Source organism: Peromyscus californicus, unplaced genomic scaffold (assembly GCF_007827085.1).
Source record: "Peromyscus californicus insignis strain IS unplaced genomic scaffold, ASM782708v3 Scaffold_12__1_contigs__length_115047231, whole genome shotgun sequence".
Taxonomy (NCBI): Eukaryota; Metazoa; Chordata; class Mammalia; order Rodentia; family Cricetidae; genus Peromyscus; species Peromyscus californicus.
In genome coordinates this window covers 72,383,537-72,401,591 of record NW_026294413.1, presented here as the reverse complement: position 1 = coordinate 72,401,591, position 18,055 = coordinate 72,383,537, and the positions used below count along the sequence as shown (strand labels likewise).

Sequence of the window (18,055 nt, the reverse complement as noted above, 5' to 3'; positions counted from 1 at the left end):
AAGCCCCCAAAGCCAAATCCAGATTGCATTCTTTCTTTGACACATCTTTAAACCTACCAAATCCATTTCTCGTTTCTGTGAATCTCTCATAACTCACTTTAAAAAATATGTATTTTTACTGTTTTTAGTTCTGTGTGTGTGTGTGCATAGTTGTGTGCACGTGAGTGCAGGTGCCCTTGAGGCCAGAAGAGAGCATTAGACTCCATAGTCCTAGAGTTACAGGAGATTGTAAGCAGTCTGACATGGGTGTTGAGAACTGAACTCTGTTCCTCTGAAAGAACAGTCAATATGTGCTCTTAACCCCTGAGTCACAACCCAGCCCCACACTTGTCTTTAAAGACAGGGCCTCACTATTTAAAACAGGATTGCCTGGAACTTGCTAAATAGCCCAAACTGGTCTCATATCCATAATTGATCTTCCTGCCTCAGCCTCCAGAATGCTGAAATGATAGACATGTGCTAAAACACCCAACCATTGGCAGATTATTAAGAACTCAGTCCACATGTCTTCCTTGAGACTGTTCTCTGGGCATAGACTTGGTAGATTTTGGATAGAGGAAGAATTTGTAAATAACTTATGTTTTTTTTTCTGTTTTTCTTATGTTTTTAAATCCTTTGCTTTGGCCTTTCTTAATGAGCTGATATTAGCAAATGGAAAGGTAATGAGGAAGAGCAGTACAGAGATCCTGTCCTTGTGAAACACGTATTTCACATGAGCAGGATTCACAGCTGCCTGTGCTTGATTTCAAATTATTAGACATTCGTTAAAAAATGCACAGACACCCAAAGTAAAGCATCTAATGTAGGGAATCATGGAATTGGCCTGGCCTAGCTGCCTTGAGAGGCTTCTGTCATAGGTTTTTCAGGTTAGAGTCCATAGCTCCTCGGGGCACAGTGTCCCTTCCGGTTCCTGAGAGACTGATGCACTCCCTAAGGTAGCAAAGCATTCAGGCTGCCTTGTGTTTCTCTGTATGTTCCCTTAGTAGTCAAGGGGGCATGGGAGCTCGAGAAGACAATTGGTCTTAGACATTAATCTTGCGTACTCTGTATGACTTGTAAGCTTCACTGTATCCTGGCAACTGCAGCAGTATCGATCCTGGAAACTGGCATTACAGTCTGTTTCTGATAAAGATATAAAAAGTCGGATTGCTCTCAATAAAATTGTCATAGCCTCAGTTGTGCTGCGGCCCCTCCAGCCTGGTCTGATTTCATCCCTCTCAGCCATATCAGGTGATGTTGGCCCAGTAAGTAAGTGCAGGCGCTTACAATCTAAAATGTCATAATTCATTTGAATTTGGCTTTGATTTCCACTGAATGAAAATACTATGAGATGGGTTCCTATAGATGGATGCCATCCCTGTATCGCGTAAAGGGGATTTATTTATCTTCAAATTTTGTTTTTAAGTAGGTCAGAGAAAAAGGAGGGAAGAAAATGTGATGAGAACAGAGGGAAGGACACTGAAGTCTAGGGATGGCGCAAGAAAACAGCAGCACAGACGAGTTTGTCTGCTTCAGGGCGAGGCTACCCTTGTGGACGTCACTTCTCAGTACAACTGCTGCGGCTCCCTTTCTCTTCAGACGCTGAGCGCTCTGCTCACTTGGTAGCACTCAAAACTCCACAGGGCAGCCAAGACGATGGGGTTCCAACAGAGAACTAGGAAATAATGTTCATCTGGAGAAGGACTGCCCCGTGGGGAAGAAGCCATGAGACGGGTGTGAAGTGTGCTTCGCTTGGGATGGTCGCCCTCCTCCCCATCAACCCACCTACTCAGTTATAACTTAACGTCTTGAAAAGACAGGCTTAGCAGCCCACAGAGATGTACCTCCTCTTCTGATACGACCTTGAGTTAAGTCCAAATGGCTGAGGCAACAGCTGAAGTCTCTCAGCTGAGACGATCAGGACAGAACGAGCTCTCTAAAGCTTGGGAATTGTTCACCCTGCTCCGGCCCACTCACTTGTCTGAGTCCTGCTTCTCACATACAGGACTGAAACTACATCCCTCAGAATTAATGGCCCCAGAAACTGGCCCCTACTTGTCCATTGCCCATATTCCTTACTGTTTTCCAACCCCAAGCCTTCCCTCAAGCAAAGCTGCTTTCTGCACTACCTAAGAAATAGAATTATAGGATAATGGACTTGGAAACAACCTCCAAGTTTACCTAGCTTTATAGGTGGAAAAACTAACAACTAGAAGACTAATGACAGGAAACTAAGGATCAAGATTTGATAAAATTTCCGGAATTGGATGCCTCTATTTGTCTTCCTCTCTCCTTTGGCTGTAAGGTTGTCATGTCCATACTTGAACATGGGGTGTCTACACACTGATTTAACAGCAAGAACCAAAAGGGGAAGGAGCTGGCAGTCTGCTCCAAAGCCCCCTCTGTTTCCTCCAAAACTTTGAAAAGGAAAAACATTAGCTCAGAGAGGCTCAGTCCTTCCTTGGGACATTGGTATCTGAATCTCTCCACAGTCTTTGTGGGAAATGGTTTCTGACCAGTCAGGTGCCTTCCAATCTCCTTTTCTTTTCTTTTGCAACCTGGAGAACCTGATAAACAGGAACAGATGCAGTATAAGTCATATAATCTATATTTAGAAAAACCTTAAAGATCCCAGAAGTACCCCTCTACACAAAATATAGGCTCCTGTCACTTCTCTTGGTTACCCACCCTACTGCTGTAGACAACACATACTTGTTGTTGGATGAAAGTTGTAGAGAAATTAAGTTGGAACTGATTGGAAGATTCTCCCTTGCTGGCTGGCTCTCAGTGTGCCAGACAGTGCTGTGCAGGGTGCTGTGGGGCAAAGGCATTGATGAGTCAACACTGATGTGAACTGACACACCAACCTACCATGCAAGATGTGCCTATCTATGTAACAGTGGCATGACTGTTATGGGGGTAACCCACTGCTTCCTGATTGGATTTTGGTCTTGCCTAATACTGTAAACCACAACTGAAAAGGTCTTTGACTCTGGAGGGGACCCTAATTGGGCTGCTTAGCTGAATCAACATAGCATCAAACCACCCTCTGAATAGCTCTGTTTATTGTTATTTACTGTTATTTGTCTACAGACAAAGGGTACTCTCTTCCTTAAACAAAGGCTTTGTTCACTCCTTGCGGTGAACAAAGGTACACACAAATACTCATGGCTGAACAAGATGCTGGGAATAAAGAACGCTCATCCCTAGGCAAGACATTTATATCACCCCTTAAGGTTCACATAGCATTATGAAAAAGGGGACTGAAAGAGTCTAAGGGCCATGGGATAGGAAGAGGGACTGCAAAATACCACCTTCTGTACACAACTTGGCTATGGCAACCATGAACTTACTGCAGCTTGGCACCCTGGGAATGGGTGCACCAAAGTCAGGCCCTCTTAACAGTCAACCAGGGAGGGGAAAGGACTCATGGGCCATACCACACACGGCCGATCCTGGGAACCCACAGGTTCAGGCTCTGACGGTTAGTTCCAAACTCAGGGTGATACACATGGCTCTGATTAGACTTTGTGGCACACAGGAAAGTAGGCTCTGTGTTGAGAAAGAAAAGAATGCACGAAGTTGTGGGTGGAGATGTAGGGGGCATGAGAGGAGTTGGAGGAGATCGAGTTGGGTGGATTTGATAAAAACAAACAAGAAGTTTAAAGTATATATATATATATTAAAGGAGAAAAGTTCCTAAGAGGTGACCCCAATTGCTTTCTCTTAAAAAAAATAAATTGAGGGCTGGAGATCCGGCTCAGAGGTTAACAGCACTTTCTGCTCTTGCAGAGACCACGGTTCAGTTTCCAGAACTCACGGAAAGTCTCACACCAACTGTAACTCCAGTGTCAGGGTGTTAGAGGGTCCCTTTTCACCTCTCTGGTGAATGTGACACAAACACACAAAATAAAACAAGGAAATTGAAGGGGAAGTGGAGACAGCCCCCACCCCCGTCACCCCGGCAAAAATCTATCAATTGATTGCTGCTGGAAGAGGAAATCTCAGTTTTCTTTAATGGAGTGCCATTGGGTATAGCAGCCATACCTCAGGGCAGGCCCCAAGCTCAGGAGTAGTTGGCCAGCCCAAATTGAACTCCATGGTTTGGTTTTTTGTTTTGTTTTTTTTTTGTTTTGTTTTTTTTAAGAGAAAGAAAGAACATGAAGCTGATATTTTTAATCCGTTTTTAATAAAAACAGGATCATGTCACTTTTCCCCCTTCTTCCTTTTCCTCCAGCCCCTGCCATGTCCCCTCCTTCCAACCCCTTCTATGTTTCCTCGTTCTCAAACTGATAGGCTCTTCTTTTATTATTACTGCGCATATATATATATATATATATATATATATATATACACACACACACACACACATATATATATATATATCCTGCTGTGAGTCATTTTTGTTGTTGTTTATGTCTATATAGTTTCAAGGCTGATCACTTTGCAGTGGATAACCAATTAGGGGGCTGGGTAGGAACATCAGAAAGAACTAGGAAAAGTTGGAGGTGGGGAATGAATATGATCAAAATACATTGTATGAGCCAGGCATTGTGGCATAGGCCTTTAATCCCAACCCTCGGGTGGCAGAGGAGAGCAGATCTCCATGAGTTTGAGGCCAGCTTGTTGTACATTGTGAATCCCAGGCCATCCAGGGCTACAAGATAAGATGCTGTCTTAAACAAACAACAGACATAATATGAAACTCTTAAAGAATAAATAAAAACGTGATTCAAAAAATTTATGCCATATATAATTTTTCATGCACAAAATTAAAATTTTTAAACAAAATGATCCAATTCTCTGCTGATAAGTTCATATAATCTGCCTCACCCAATCCTGTCCTACCACACTGGATCTTTGAGATAAAGATATTTTACACAAAAAGGATTTTTGCTATGATTTTGACTTTTCAGAATATTGACTTACTGTTGTTTATATAGATTAATAATTGGGTTCTGGTTGTCTGATGTTTGGTTGGTGGTCCCTTGAGTGTTAAACCTAAGTGACTCCTACTCACTCACCCAGTCCTACAAGATGCCCGTCAGTTCTCATTAAATGACTCACCAGTAAGGAGCAAGAACTGAAAACACATGCGGAGTTTGTGGTTTAATTCAGCAAAGATGTTTTTATTGACACAGAATCAGTGGTGGCACCTCAGCCACACTGGGAGGATCAATCACCACCACCCCCCACCACCACCCCCCCCCCCCCGCCCCATTCCGCTCACAGCAGTACACCACAGCCACACAGTTCGGGTTAACCAGAGAGAAGTTCACACACTCTGTGCTGCTGGCGAGCTATTCAATATATCCCTGAAAATTAACTGGCCCCAAGTCATCACAAGTGACAAGAACGAAGCCCTCTATAGGGGCAATTTGGTACCTGCAGGCAGGATATCTGGTGCCATCGATGAGCTGACAGACTGTCATTCTGAACCTTGTCTCACTCTGGAAGCAGGAACTGTCAGAATAGTTTGGGCACGTCATCTTCTTGGAGGAAGTGCAAACGCTGTTGATTTTCTGAGGCCGCTCGTGGATGAAGACATGCAGCTTTTTGCATGCGTGGTCAGGTTCCCTGATGACTCTCTGTAGTATCATGTAGTTGCAGTACCTCAGAAGGGCAGAGTTCTGAGGATAGTCCACGTGCAAATGCTCTATGGAGGTCAGCATAACATCCTCAGTCGTCTCGTTTTCCCAGAACAGGAGCAGCAGGAAAACGATCACCATTAGTACCATCAGGGGCAAGATTCCCTTCACATCTCTGGCTTTAACTCCTAGTAAACAAAGGGAACAGAAAGGAGCAGAGGGTGATCAGAGTCCCCCAGGATATATTATCCTGTCCTGCTACTTAAAATCACCCTGGCCATGGAAGACCCCATTGCAAGGGCTGCCCGTCAGAAAGCTCTCATCCTATTACCGATCAGCTTCCTTTCCACCCAGTTCCACACGCTGTCCAGACTATCTACTATAATCTGTTCTTTCTGATTCTTTCCCTTGCACGGATTCTCCTGCGGTCTGTGGCGCTAGCTCCCCTCACCTGCCCTTCTTGCTCTCGCTCTCACAGGTAACATGTCCTTTTAATCATGTATGTGAGGAAATCCTTTGCGTCTCACAGTCCCCAGACAAGAGCTGGTAAGGAGTTGTTGACTGTGGGGAGGGCAGAAGAGGAGAGGGCAGAAAGGGAGGAACCCGTGGAACAGTGTGCTTGGATGCCTTCGGGGAGGAAGAGGCTTTGCCTTCAAAGTGAGACATTGGTGAGGCCGGTCCAGGATAGGTTCTCAGTGAGCAGTTGTGGACTCTGTGGAAACATTTAATCCTGGTGTATGCCAACCACAGTATTGCCCATCATCTAAGTTTTTAATCAGTCCTAACTACAACTCTGTGAAAGAGCTGCTGCTTTTCCTCCCTAATAGAGATGGAAGTTCTAGACGGGTCATGGTAGGGACATAAAATCAGGAAGCATAGCAAGAGCTCCATCCTGCCAGCTCCAAACACCTGTTTCAGCACGTTTGATTCCCGTATGGTATCTGGGACTGGGTAAAATCAGTTCTCTGGACTGAGCGTTCATCTAGCTAAAGCTCTGGGCTTCTGAAGAGTGTGGCAACAGTTCCCAGACTCTGCTGAATCTTTGAAACATATCAGGTGTTAAAACAAACAAAACACAAATCATCCATGAGCTTCCACATGGGAATTAGTGGATGAGCACTTAATAAGGCGTGTGGTTCTGGATACTGAGGCAACAGAAAAAACTGTGTCACCGTCCATCTCAGAACGTCTGATGGATAGATGTGGGGCGGGGGCAGGTGGGGGTAGAAAACATCACTTGATGTAGTCTTGCTCTGACATTGAGCCTTTAGCTCGAGTGTGCGAATGAACATGTGTGTGTAAGTGTATGTGTATATGTGTATCTGAGTGTATGGATGTATGTATGTGAGAATGTGTGATTATGTGAGGGTGCATGTGTGTGTATGACTATAAGTATGTGGAGTGGTATATATGTGTGAAAATGTACATGTGTGAGAGTGTGTATGAATGTGTGTGTTGTACATATATGTGAGAACGTGTTATTGTATATGTATGTGTGACTGTAAATGTGTGTGATGTGTGTAAATGTATGTATTATGTGAGATTGTGTATGTGTCTGTGTTAGTGTGTATACACAAATGTTTAAGTGTGTGTAAGAGAGGAAGAGAGAGAGAGAGAGAGAGAGAGAGAGAGAGAGAGAGAGAGAGAGAAGGAGAGACAGTCTGTTGGGGTTGGGGCAAAAGATCAAAAGCACCATATGTGCTGACCATTTGCTCTGCCACTGAGCCATACTCCAGCCTACGACGTTGTTTTAGGAAGATAAGTGTGGTCATTAGAATGACAATGGTCCCTACAGCCCTGTATATTTGAATTCTTGGTCCCCATTTGATGGAACTGTTTGGGAAGGATTATGAAGTGTGTCACTAGTAGTGGGCTTTGAGGTTCCAAAAGCCCACACCATTCCCAGCTCTCTTTCTCTCTCTGCCTCTGTCTCTATCATCTCCACCTGGATGTGAGCTCTCAGCTCCTGCTCCAGTGCTATGCCTGCCTGCCTGCCGCCATGCTCCCCACCATGATGGCCACGGACTCCAATCTCCTGAAACTCTAAGTCCCCAGTAAACTCTTTCTTCTGTAAGTTGCCTCTGTCATGGTGTCTTAGCACAGAAACAGAAAAATAACTTAGACAACGAGTATGATGGGATCCATCATCCTTTCTCCATTTTTTTTGTATATATATCTGCAGCTATTTATGTAAAAAGTTTAAATTCTTGCTCTTGTGGAGTTTACATCTGGTAGATGTTGATCGACAATGAAAAGTAAACATACTGGGTGTTTTTAGAAGATGGGCGCTGTGCAGTTTTACATGGGACAATCAGAGTAGGCCTGGAAAATTAATAGTTTCCTTTTCTTTCTGTTTAACAAATCTCAATGTTGTTTAGGATTTTGCCAGGTCTTGGGCTGGAGAGATGGCTCAATGGTTAAGAGCACCTGGGATGGAAATCGTGCCCTAAGAAGGGCTAAGGGCTCATCACTCTCCTTTTGAAGATTCCTCATCTGATCAGTTCACATCAAACTGAAATACACGGCTATCCATATGAAAGAAGGGGTGTTATATATTAAGTGGTGTGATGTTATTTATTAAGCAGCACTATTTACCATGCAAGAAAAGCCACAAGGCAGAACAAAACCCACTATAAGAGTTTATTAAGGGAATAGAGAGGGGGTGTGCTTAGGCCTATGAAGTGACCGTGCAGGAAGAGAGGGAAGGAATAGATGGAGCCTGCTTTTATAGGTCCCGCCCCCCTGCACATGCGCATATGGGCTTATGTAGCTATGCCACACATGCATAGATTACGTGATCACACTGCATGCAGCACACGGATTACGTAGGACGTAAGGCCCTAGGATGACTAAGCATCTTGCCTGGCTACTGGACTGTGGGTGTGTGCAATCATGCACATGGTCATGTAGCTGGGGGAGTGGCTAGGAATTCTAACGAAGGGGAACTTCACAGTTTAATCAGGAAAGGCCAATGACCTCAGCACCAGTTTTCAGCTACTCCTAAGGCTAGGGTTTTCTGGCTTTTCTTTTTTTTTATTTTTTTTGAGACAGGGTTTTTCTGTGTAGCTTTGCACCTTTCCTGGAACTCGCTTTGGAGACCAGGCTGGCCTCGAACTCACAGAGATCCGCCTGGCTCTGCCTCCCGAGTGCTGGGATTAAAGGCGTGCGCCACCACCGCCCGGCCTGGAGGGTCTTCTTCAACAGTCACTGCTGGGGGAAGTGAGTTTCCTGTGGATGACTGGCCACATGGTGTTGCAGAGGCTTTGCCTAGCCTCCTCTCCACAAACTGCACATATGGAGAAGAGAGCACATCTTTAGCACAGTGTCCACTAAGATCACCTGTTTATAGGGGAACCTGAAAGGGAAAGTAGCCATCTTGAGAGATGCTTCCTCTTCCCCTCCTCCAAAGGCATTTGCTGACCAGCAGTTTTAGAAGTGATCAGAAGTTGAACTTAAGGCTGGGAAAATCAATCTATGTATCCTGGACTTGGCAAAACAAGATATGGGGAGTAATGGACTCAACTGACCAGAAGTTGACATTAGAACAGAGTAGGACTACAACAATAAATCTGAATGTGTCAACAAAAGCAGGACATGGGGAATAAAAATTTATGTCTCTAGAGATACCCTGAATCCTGTTAGCAATTAGTAACCTTATGCTTACCTCACCCTAGCCCCCTCATCCAATCCCAAGCTGCATGTAAACTTTTCCTATATAAACCCCTTCAAGTGAGTGGTCGGGGCGTTCTCCTCCACCCAATGTGTTGGATGCTGGATGGTGGACCAAGCTTGCTTGTTTTGTTAATAAAAACCTCTGTGTGCTTGCATCGGATATTGGCTCTGTGGTGGTCTTGCTTGGGGGTCTTTCGACCTGGGCACAACAGGCAAATGGGTAAAAGAAGTCATGTCTTGTCCCTTTAGTGACATCAGCTACCTATGTTAGCATGAGAAGCCATGTACGCCACTTTCCAGGGTTTCCATTTCTGTATCTCCGACAGGAGTGCTAGGAAAAAAGAAGCATGACAGTAAGACTCCAATCTGCTTTTACAAACCAAGGTTACTGGGCTTCATTTAAAGGCAGGCACAGGCTGATCTCATATGACTGGCTATCCAGGAAGGAGAGGTGAGGTGTTCTGTGCCTCCCAGCCTTTCCTGGAAACAAGCAATGAGAAAGCATGGCGGTAGCTGCTAGGTCCGGATCCAAAAGCGGGGTCTGACTTGGGAGTAGAGGAGTATTCCTGTGGAACAGCTTAGGGAACTGGCAATGTGGTCAAAGGGACGCCTCCTCAGAGATGATCCCCCTACAAGCTCCTGGGAGATATTCCAACTCCCCTCCCAGGGCCTCGTAAGGTGAACAGAGTGGCCCCCGCGCAAACACCCAAGAGCAGTCTGCTCCAGCCCTCAGACCGATGGTGTTCTGAGGTGGAGACAGTCAACCTGGGTTTAACAGTTAGAGCCCCAGGCTGTGCACACAAATTCCTTCCGTGGGAGGGGCAGGCATTTCTTGTCCCAAGATGTTCCTTGGGTTCCTATAATGACCGCCACAGGCTAATAACCCAAGAATGACCAGATGAGGAGAAATTGCCCAAAGCCTACCCTTCGAAGGGTAGGACAGTCCCTTCTATGTTCAAGTTCAAGAGGTGCTCTGATCACATCATACCTGGCTTCTCTTCTGTACCAGCAGCCTGGGCACTCGCCCAAGCCTTCTGAATGGAAGGACCATTAAAGCCACCTTCCTCCCTGTACTCCCAGGGCATTCTTCCCTCTGTGCACTCCCGGGGGTCTGCTTTCTTCTCTGGAGCAGAAAATAAGATAAATCCTTGGGAAAGATGAACTAGAATAATCATCATGGCTCTAGAAAATCCAGATATGTTTTAAACAAAACAAACAAATAAAAATCTCTCCCGGCTCATCAGCACCCACTAGGGCCACTTGGGAATCATTAAAACTGGTTCCTGTCCCACGAACTGATGCTATGACCCCTGAGCTCAGTAAACATTAACTGCATGAGGAACATGTGAATGGTTGGTCTAAAGGAACTGTACTTGCATTATTTTTAATTTGTAAGAATTTCTGATATTTGTTTTTTGATTTTTTTTGTTTTGTTTTTTTTTTCCAGAGAGAGTCTCACTATATAACCCTGACAGACATGGAGCTTGATATTGTTAGGTCTGAAGACATCAGATATATTGACCAGGCTGGCCTCAAACTCACAAAGATCTATCTACCTCTGCATCTTAAAGGCTGCGATTAAAGGCATGTGCCACCATGCCAGGATTTAAGGTTTATTCGGTGTGTGTGTGTGTGTGTGTGTGTGTGTGTGTGTGTGTGTGTGTGTATGTGCACGTGCACCTAAGTGCAGGTGCCCAAGAGATGTCATATCTCCTGGAGATGGAGTTACAAGCAGTTGTGAGCCACCTATATTGGGAGCTAAGAACCAAACTCGGGTCCTCCGGAAGAGCAGCAAGCTCTCTTAGCGAATGAAGCATCTCTCCAGCCCATTTTATAATTTCAAATCTTACGTATTAATTTAGCACTTGAGAGGGTGGTGCCTGTGCCATGGTGATTGGGGGGAGGTCAGGGGACAACGTGTAAGAGCTCTCTTCTTCCACTGCGTGGATCCCCAGGACGAGGTCATCAGGCTTAGCATCAGCAACTTCCCCGATGATGAGCCTCCCTGAGGGCTTTACTATCATCTTTTTGGAGGATTGCTTTGATGAAATCCTCCAGCATTGTACGCTCATAACATGAGAAAGTTAAAACAAAACAAAACAAAAAACAAAACCAAGGAGGGAAACATGTTGATTTCCCACTCTGCAAGGCCTTAAGTTGATTACTGTGCCTCTGAATCCCTCACTTGACTTGCTGGCAACCCTTTAGAGATTTTGGTTATAGCTGTTAGCTCTGTGCTGTTCTCCCTCCCTGCCTGTGTAATGCGGTCTACCTTAATAAGGAGTACACACACACACACACACACACAGTCACATACATGCACACACTCACAATACACTCACACATGCATACACACACAGACTCACACACATGCATACACTCACAAATATACACTCAAAATACACTCACACACACACACACACACAGGCACACACTTATCTAATTGTATGACCATCCTTTCTGGTAAATTCCACTCCTACTTCCTGCACATGGGGAATGAGCAAAACGTAGCAGACCACTTAGACCCCTTCAGGGCCTTTCATGGGAGGTTCAGAACAGTACCTTCTTTGCCCACAAAGGCTTAGAATCCAGATTGGTTTAGCACCTGGAAGAGACGTGGCCCAGCATTTCTGTGGTTTGGGAAGAGACTACAGTCTCAATGAGAAACTAAACTGGATTGAGGGTTGGGCCTAGAACTCAACTAGAGAAGGCAAAGTACAGTGAGGAGCGTGGCTTCAAGGAACTTGGTAGCATCTTTAGTTCCGCGGGCACCCCTAAGCACACCAGAGAGCTCTGAAAAAAGCACTGTGCCCAGAACCCCTGCTTCAGAAATTCCAGCATTGAGAGGTTAAAAATCCTCGTAAGGAAAGCTCTGGTGAGAGCTCTTTCCAAGGAGCGACACTGCCTAGGACTCTTTCATCCCCATACAAAAGGGCCTGAGGGAGGGAGGAAGCCCAGGCTTCCTGTAGCATGACGCCTCCCATTTGCTGCCTCCTGATGTTCCAGTATTCAAAGATGACTCGCTCCGACCACAGTTGAGGCAATCAGAGGGCATGGTGAAATCCTTGACATAAAACTCGCTTCTCTAAGAAAGTCCTGAAAACATTTTCTGAAAACTGCAAAAGAGAGATGGGGGTTGATTGCAGTGTAACGATACTCGAGAGTGTGTATAAACGGTGGGTGGTAGTGTCTGGTAGTTACTCTCGCTATTAATTCACAGGAAGAGAGTTTACCTAAAGATGAAATACATGCGTCTGACATAGTTGTTACGTCGTGGTTACACTAAATCAGATTATTCCTATTTAGTATGATTTTGTCTCGCTTCAAGAAACGTTTGGGTTTACCGCGGAGAGGACTGACCCCGAGAGGAGGACCTGGAACTTCTGGCACACTAAACGAGGGTCATAACCTTAGACCAAGCAGCCATCCTAAACCATGCCGTTTTTACTGTGACCTTAACTAGATTCGGCCTCGTCCGCCGATGGTTTCAGTTTTCCTTTGATAACTATAGGCACGGGGCTCCCCCTGGTGAAGGAAAAAAGTCCCTGCAGTCTCCTTGCCCAAATCCAAAGGCACGGAACCCCGAAACCCCGAATCCTTCCAGGAAGAAGCGGTACCGGGACCTCTGTGGGTTTTCAGAATCCGGATGGAGATGCTGCGGGAAGGGGAGTCTGCGCGGACGCTCCGAGGGCGCGGCGTGTTTCCGCGGGGCTGCGTTCCCCGCTCTGGGTCGCCGATCTTTCCATAGTGTCAGACTCTTTGGCTAAAAAAAACAAAAACAAAAAACAAACAAACAAACCAAAAAAAGGCGAAAGCTGAACAAACAAGAAAAAGGGGCACAACACCCAATCGTGCGCCGTGGTCGGTGGAAAGGAGAAGTAGAGAGAATGCAGGGGCTTACTTTATCGGTAGCGTGGCCGAGCGGTCTAAGGCGCTGGATTAAGGCTCCAGTCTCTTCGGGGGCGTGGGTTCGAATCCCACCGCTGCCATCAGATTTCTTTTGCACTCGTGTGTTGAAAATTAAACTCTGCTCTCCCTTCCTCGGCGCCTAGCGCTTGTTTCCAGCGGGCAGAAAGAGTGGGTGGGTGGGTGGGCGTCCTTTTGAGCGCACGTTCTTAACCTGGTCCTTCCTAATGCAAACTGTTTAAAGACAGTGGCGCCCTCGCCGGGTGTCCTTGAATGCTCGGTCTCCCAAAGACATCGAGCTAAAAGGGGACGCGACCCAACTCAGGAGCACACTCCGAGCCCTTCTCTGCCATGGGCAGTGTCCTGTGGGGTAAGGACGACAGGAAGGTGACTAACACACACTGCCTGTCCAGGACACTCCTCGTCAAGTGGGGATAAGAACAGCACAAACCTCCGATGGCCGATTCGACACCTACGTGCACGGTACTTAGAGCAGAGTCGGGAAGAGTAGGTTTAGGCTTCCACATTTTCATGCAAGCCCATCACAGCATGGCCCCTACGCTCGGCCCCTACGCCAGCCTCTACCTATGAAAACGAAAGACCAAAGATCAATACTATTTACCCAAGACTTGTAGAAACCAGTAGATAGGACCAGGAGGAGAGCAAAGGTGTTCGTTCTTTACTAATCCCCTACTATGTGTCGGGGACACTGCGAAGTGTGAGGATTACAGCAGCCAGCGTAATAAAATGCTTGTCTCGTGGGGCTCTATCCAAAGAGAGGAGAGGACTGCAAGTCAGCGCTTTGGAGGAAAGGGACAACAATATATAATAACGCTACCCAGTAGTGAGCTGGGAATGGTGAGACACCCCAGCACTGGGCAGGCTGAGGCAGGAGGATTTTGAGTTTGAGGCCGGTCAGGGCTCTATACTGAGTTCTGTCGGACCATGCCTTTTAAAAGAAAAGCTAATTAATAGTATTCAGCAGTGATACGTGCCGTAAAGAAAAATCACAGGGCTCAGTGACAGCTGGGGCTACTTGGAACGGAGTGCTCCAAAAAGGTGTCTCTAAAACGGTGACGTTTGAACACAGGAGTAAAGAGAAATCATATAAATATGCGACGGGATTATAATCTAGGACAGAAAAATATTTAGGCTCCTGTATTTGAAAAGCGGGTGTGTGTGTGTGGGGGGGGGGGGTAGACCAGCATAGCTAGAATTGGGGGCGCGTGTCAGGAGTTTAGGGCAAAATTCCCAGATTTTGTTCTAAAGGTGGTGAGGAGATCCGAACAGAATGTTGCCTTTTCCCTTGTTTAATGGGACACACGGTTGTTCTGTAGAATGGAGAACAGAGCCTGAGGAGACGAAGCTAAAAGGCTTCTGCGGAGTCTGTGGAGAGCTGACGGCAGCCGCGGGGACAGTGAGGAAAGGGACCCGGTTCATGAGCTAAAAAAAGAAAAGGGGAAGGGGTTGTCGTGGACAAAAGAACGGAGACAGGCGCCCATTAACGCGTGACAAGCACAGCGGCCCCTTCGGAGAGGCCGGTAACTCGGCTTTACCCAGAAAAGTAGATTGCTCTTTAGTTTTCATTGTTGATTGCTTAGAGTGACTTCCAGATTTCACGACTCAAAAATCGGGCTCGTCCGGGATTTGAACCCGGGACCTCTCGCACCCTAAGCGAGAATCATACCCCTAGACCAACGAGCCGCCGGCACACTGGGTTTGTCCTTCTACCCCAAGGCTCATGCTCGGTCGTAGGTAATGGGATCCGCGGTGGCGCAGCGCCTTCTGCTGGCAGGCCGAGCGCCGGGTCCCGCTTACAAAGCTAACCGCCGGCCTCGCGCGGAGTCCCGGCCGGGTGGCCCCGCTGCTTCCGGCGGCAGACGCGAGGCGCGAGGCTGAGAAGCCGCAGACCCCGGGTGCAGGGCGGACGGGCGGAGGACGCACGTTTGCTCAAGGGCGGCCCCTGCACTGACTTGAAAACAAAAGGAGAGTCGAAGGCCCCAGCGAGATTTGAACTCGCGACCCCTGGTTTACAAGACCAGTGCTCTAACCCCTGAGCTATGGAGCCCTCACCTGAGCAGTGCTTTCCTACTCCTCTTCTTATAGATATGCATTGTCAACCTGTCCGTCTGCAGGACTGAGCGGGATTCGTCACCAGGGAAGTTCCAAGATCTCCCGATGCAAACACAGGGAACGTTCTCTTGTCCCGTTCGTCCCTGACGTGTTCTGCTTTGAGCAGAGCCGCCCTCAGACTGTCATCCCGTCTTCAGTCTTGGTGACTGAAGCGGGGCCTCCCGAAGTGCACGGAAAGGACCCGGCCAGTGTTCACGGGAGCTGCAGGACACGAGGGGACTGACCCCGAGGAGGTGCAGCGCCCGAGGACCGCGGCCAGGCTCAGCCCGCGCCCGCCTGTCTGGATGGAGCAAACCTAAGCTTAGCCCTGCTTTTTTTTGCAGTGAATGCCTCCCTGGAAGGCTCAGGAGCAGGAGCAATCGGTGCATTGCACAAGTTTATCCCTTCCTTAAGGGCACACTGACACATCTTTGCTTTAAAGAATAAAATAAGATTTGCATTTGGAAGCTTTTTCAAATCCTTGTTTGTATAACCCGGTAAACAAGAACAGAAACATGCATTAACTTAGGAAAAACTCCACAGCTGTTCTCTACGGAAAATACAACCACTTGTTACACTCACTACCTCCCTCCTGTCTTGTGTAAATGATGCTGCTGACCCCAATTTTTTTTTTTTTTTAAAGAAATGAATGAGCTCCGTTAATTAGGAAAATAAGGCATCTGCAGTTCTTGATCCGGGGTTGAGTCCAAGAGGCCTCACCAAGCTGGCCTGTGCACAGAGTAGGGCACGCAGGGTTTTTGTGTGGCCCACGTGGACCTGCGTCTCCTCGCTGTTTCCCCTCTCCCTCATCATCCTCTGGTCATGTTCTTGGCGCCTCTCCTCTTCCTAGAATATATTCCTTCACCCTCCCCTGGTCACAATTTGGTGGGCGCATTTCCATTCTCTACATAGACTGATTCATTCTCCTTTACTGATTATCTGTTACATATTTAAGAGAATTTTTAAATAATTAAAAGAACATTCCAAAAAAGAAGTCAGGGCAATAACCACGGGCCTGACATTTGTCTGCCAAAACAAATAAACTTTTCACCAGTAGACCCTATCGACATTCAGCCTTTCCTATTCCTAGGAATCATACCAGTATCTTTGCCAAACTCCCACGTTTTCCTAGCCGACCAGAGCTCACCGTTTTCTTCGGCCCCTTCCGGTTGAGATCAGCGCCATCGCTCTGTGTCCAAGTGTGCCTGGACATCCTAAGCTTCCGCTGAGCAACTTGACTCCTAGCTGGGAATCACAAGAATATTTTATTACGTTTTTGCTTGTTTGTTTGGCTTCCATTTTCCCTTACATTTTTATCCTGAAATACTTTAATCCTAGTAAAGGAAATAAGCAAAGATCTTCTAAACAGGGAGACACAAAAAACATTCAGAATGTGGTCCAGCAAGACAGCGGGCTGCCCGGCCTCCATCATTGGTGGGCGTAGCTGCAGGCGAGAGTGTGGAAGCTTGTTAGCAGACGTCTAAGAACGAGAGTTGGGGTCTGCTGTGACTATTGGCACACGAAGCTGAAGGAGTTATACTGATGAAGGCACCCTACGTGTTTCAGATTGTAATTTTTGCCTTTCCTTAGTTGGGCATCACTTGTAACTGGAGGGGCCGTTGGTCATTAGTCAAGTCCCCATCCTCTAGGGCTGACGTTTTGGTTTGTGATCAGTGTTTCCCCTCCTCCCAGACTCGCTCTGACTTTTGAGGGGTTGATGCGTGGTTTCCTTGGCTGGTCATGGTCAATAATGGTTTTATTTCCTGAAGCGGGTTGTTGTAAAGTCTTGGGCTCAAGAGAAACACCAGGCAGACTGTCCCAAGCTTTATTTGATGCCAGACAGAATGGTGAGCTCCAAAGGAAAAGGCCTCAGACCACCGAAAAGAGCAAAGATGGCCATTTCAGTCTTCAGGAGAGAGAAGGGGTCCTATACTGTGAGGAAGACGTTTTGTCAATATGTGGCTTAGAAGATATGGAGGAAGTTGGGAAGCCCAGAATGCTTAGTCAAACTGGTATCCATCACACAGGATGTGCCATCTGCGGCCTAATTAGCTTAGAGTCTGGCTGCCCAAGGAGCTTGTGTCTTAGTTAGGGTTCTTGTATCTATGATAAGTGTCTTTTCATTCTATTGCTTGAAGACACACCATGACCAAGGCAACTTAAAGAAGTAAGCGTTTAACTGGGGGCTTGCTTACAGTTTCAGAGTGTTTAGTCCATGAACGTGGTGAGGAGCATGGCAGCAGGCAGGCATGGAGCTGGAGTACTGAGCTCACATTGGATAGGAATGTTACAAGCAGAGAGCAGGCTCGAGACTGGGCCTGGAGGGGACTTCCAAAACCTCAAAGCCCACTCCCGATGACACACCTCCTCCAACAAGGCCACACCTCCTAATCCTTCCTAAACAGGTCACCAACTGGGGACCAACCATTCAAACACATGAGCCTGTGTGGGCCATTCTCATTCAAAGCACCATCATAAAACACCATGATCAAAAGCAACCTGGGGAGGAAAGCCCTTATTTCATCTTATAGTTTCTATTCCATCACCCAGGGAAAGGGCAGGAACTCAAGGCAGGAACCTGAGACTGGAGGTGACGCAAAGACCGTGGAGGAGTGATGCTCCCTGGCTTTGCTCCCCATGACTTGCTGCATTTTCTTTCTTACAGCACCCAGGCCCACCTGCCCGGGGGTGGTACTGTAATGAGGCAAGGCAGTGCAGGGGTTCCTCCATCTTGTAGTCTTGCAGAGGCCATTTCAGGTTTGTCTAAATTTGATCTCCTTGATGGAGAATCCCACGGA

At 46.9% G+C, this 18,055-nt stretch overlaps 1 protein-coding gene and 3 non-coding genes across 5 annotated transcripts; 1 reads left to right on the top strand and 3 right to left on the bottom strand.

Moving 5' to 3' along the window:
* Positions 1-5,207: 5,207 nt before the first annotated feature.
* Rnase12 (ribonuclease A family member 12 (inactive)) lies at positions 5,208-13,226 on the bottom strand. 2 transcript variants are annotated; one of them, XM_052733362.1, is made up of 3 exons: positions 12,863-13,226; positions 8,687-8,853; positions 5,208-5,755 (listed from the first exon to the last, which is right to left on the bottom strand). In XM_052733362.1, the coding sequence occupies exon 3, from the start codon at positions 5,715-5,717 to the stop codon at positions 5,280-5,282; it is 438 nt and encodes a 145-aa protein (XP_052589322.1). In that variant the 5' UTR covers positions 5,718-5,755; positions 8,687-8,853; positions 12,863-13,226; the 3' UTR covers positions 5,208-5,279. The 2 variants fall into 2 exon arrangements, with proteins under 2 accessions (XP_052589322.1, XP_052589321.1); XM_052733361.1 differs by having other exon boundaries at positions 8,687-13,226.
* Trnal-aag (transfer RNA leucine (anticodon AAG)) lies at positions 13,147-13,228 on the top strand. The gene has a single exon. It is a non-coding gene; the product is annotated as a tRNA-Leu (tRNA).
* Positions 13,229-14,777: 1,549 nt separating this feature from the next.
* On the bottom strand, positions 14,778-14,849 carry Trnap-agg (transfer RNA proline (anticodon AGG)). The gene has a single exon. It is a non-coding gene; the product is annotated as a tRNA-Pro (tRNA).
* A 291-nt stretch (positions 14,850-15,140) lies between these two features.
* On the bottom strand, positions 15,141-15,213 carry Trnat-ugu (transfer RNA threonine (anticodon UGU)). Its single transcript has one exon. It is a non-coding gene; the product is annotated as a tRNA-Thr (tRNA).
* Positions 15,214-18,055: the final 2,842 nt, after the last annotated feature.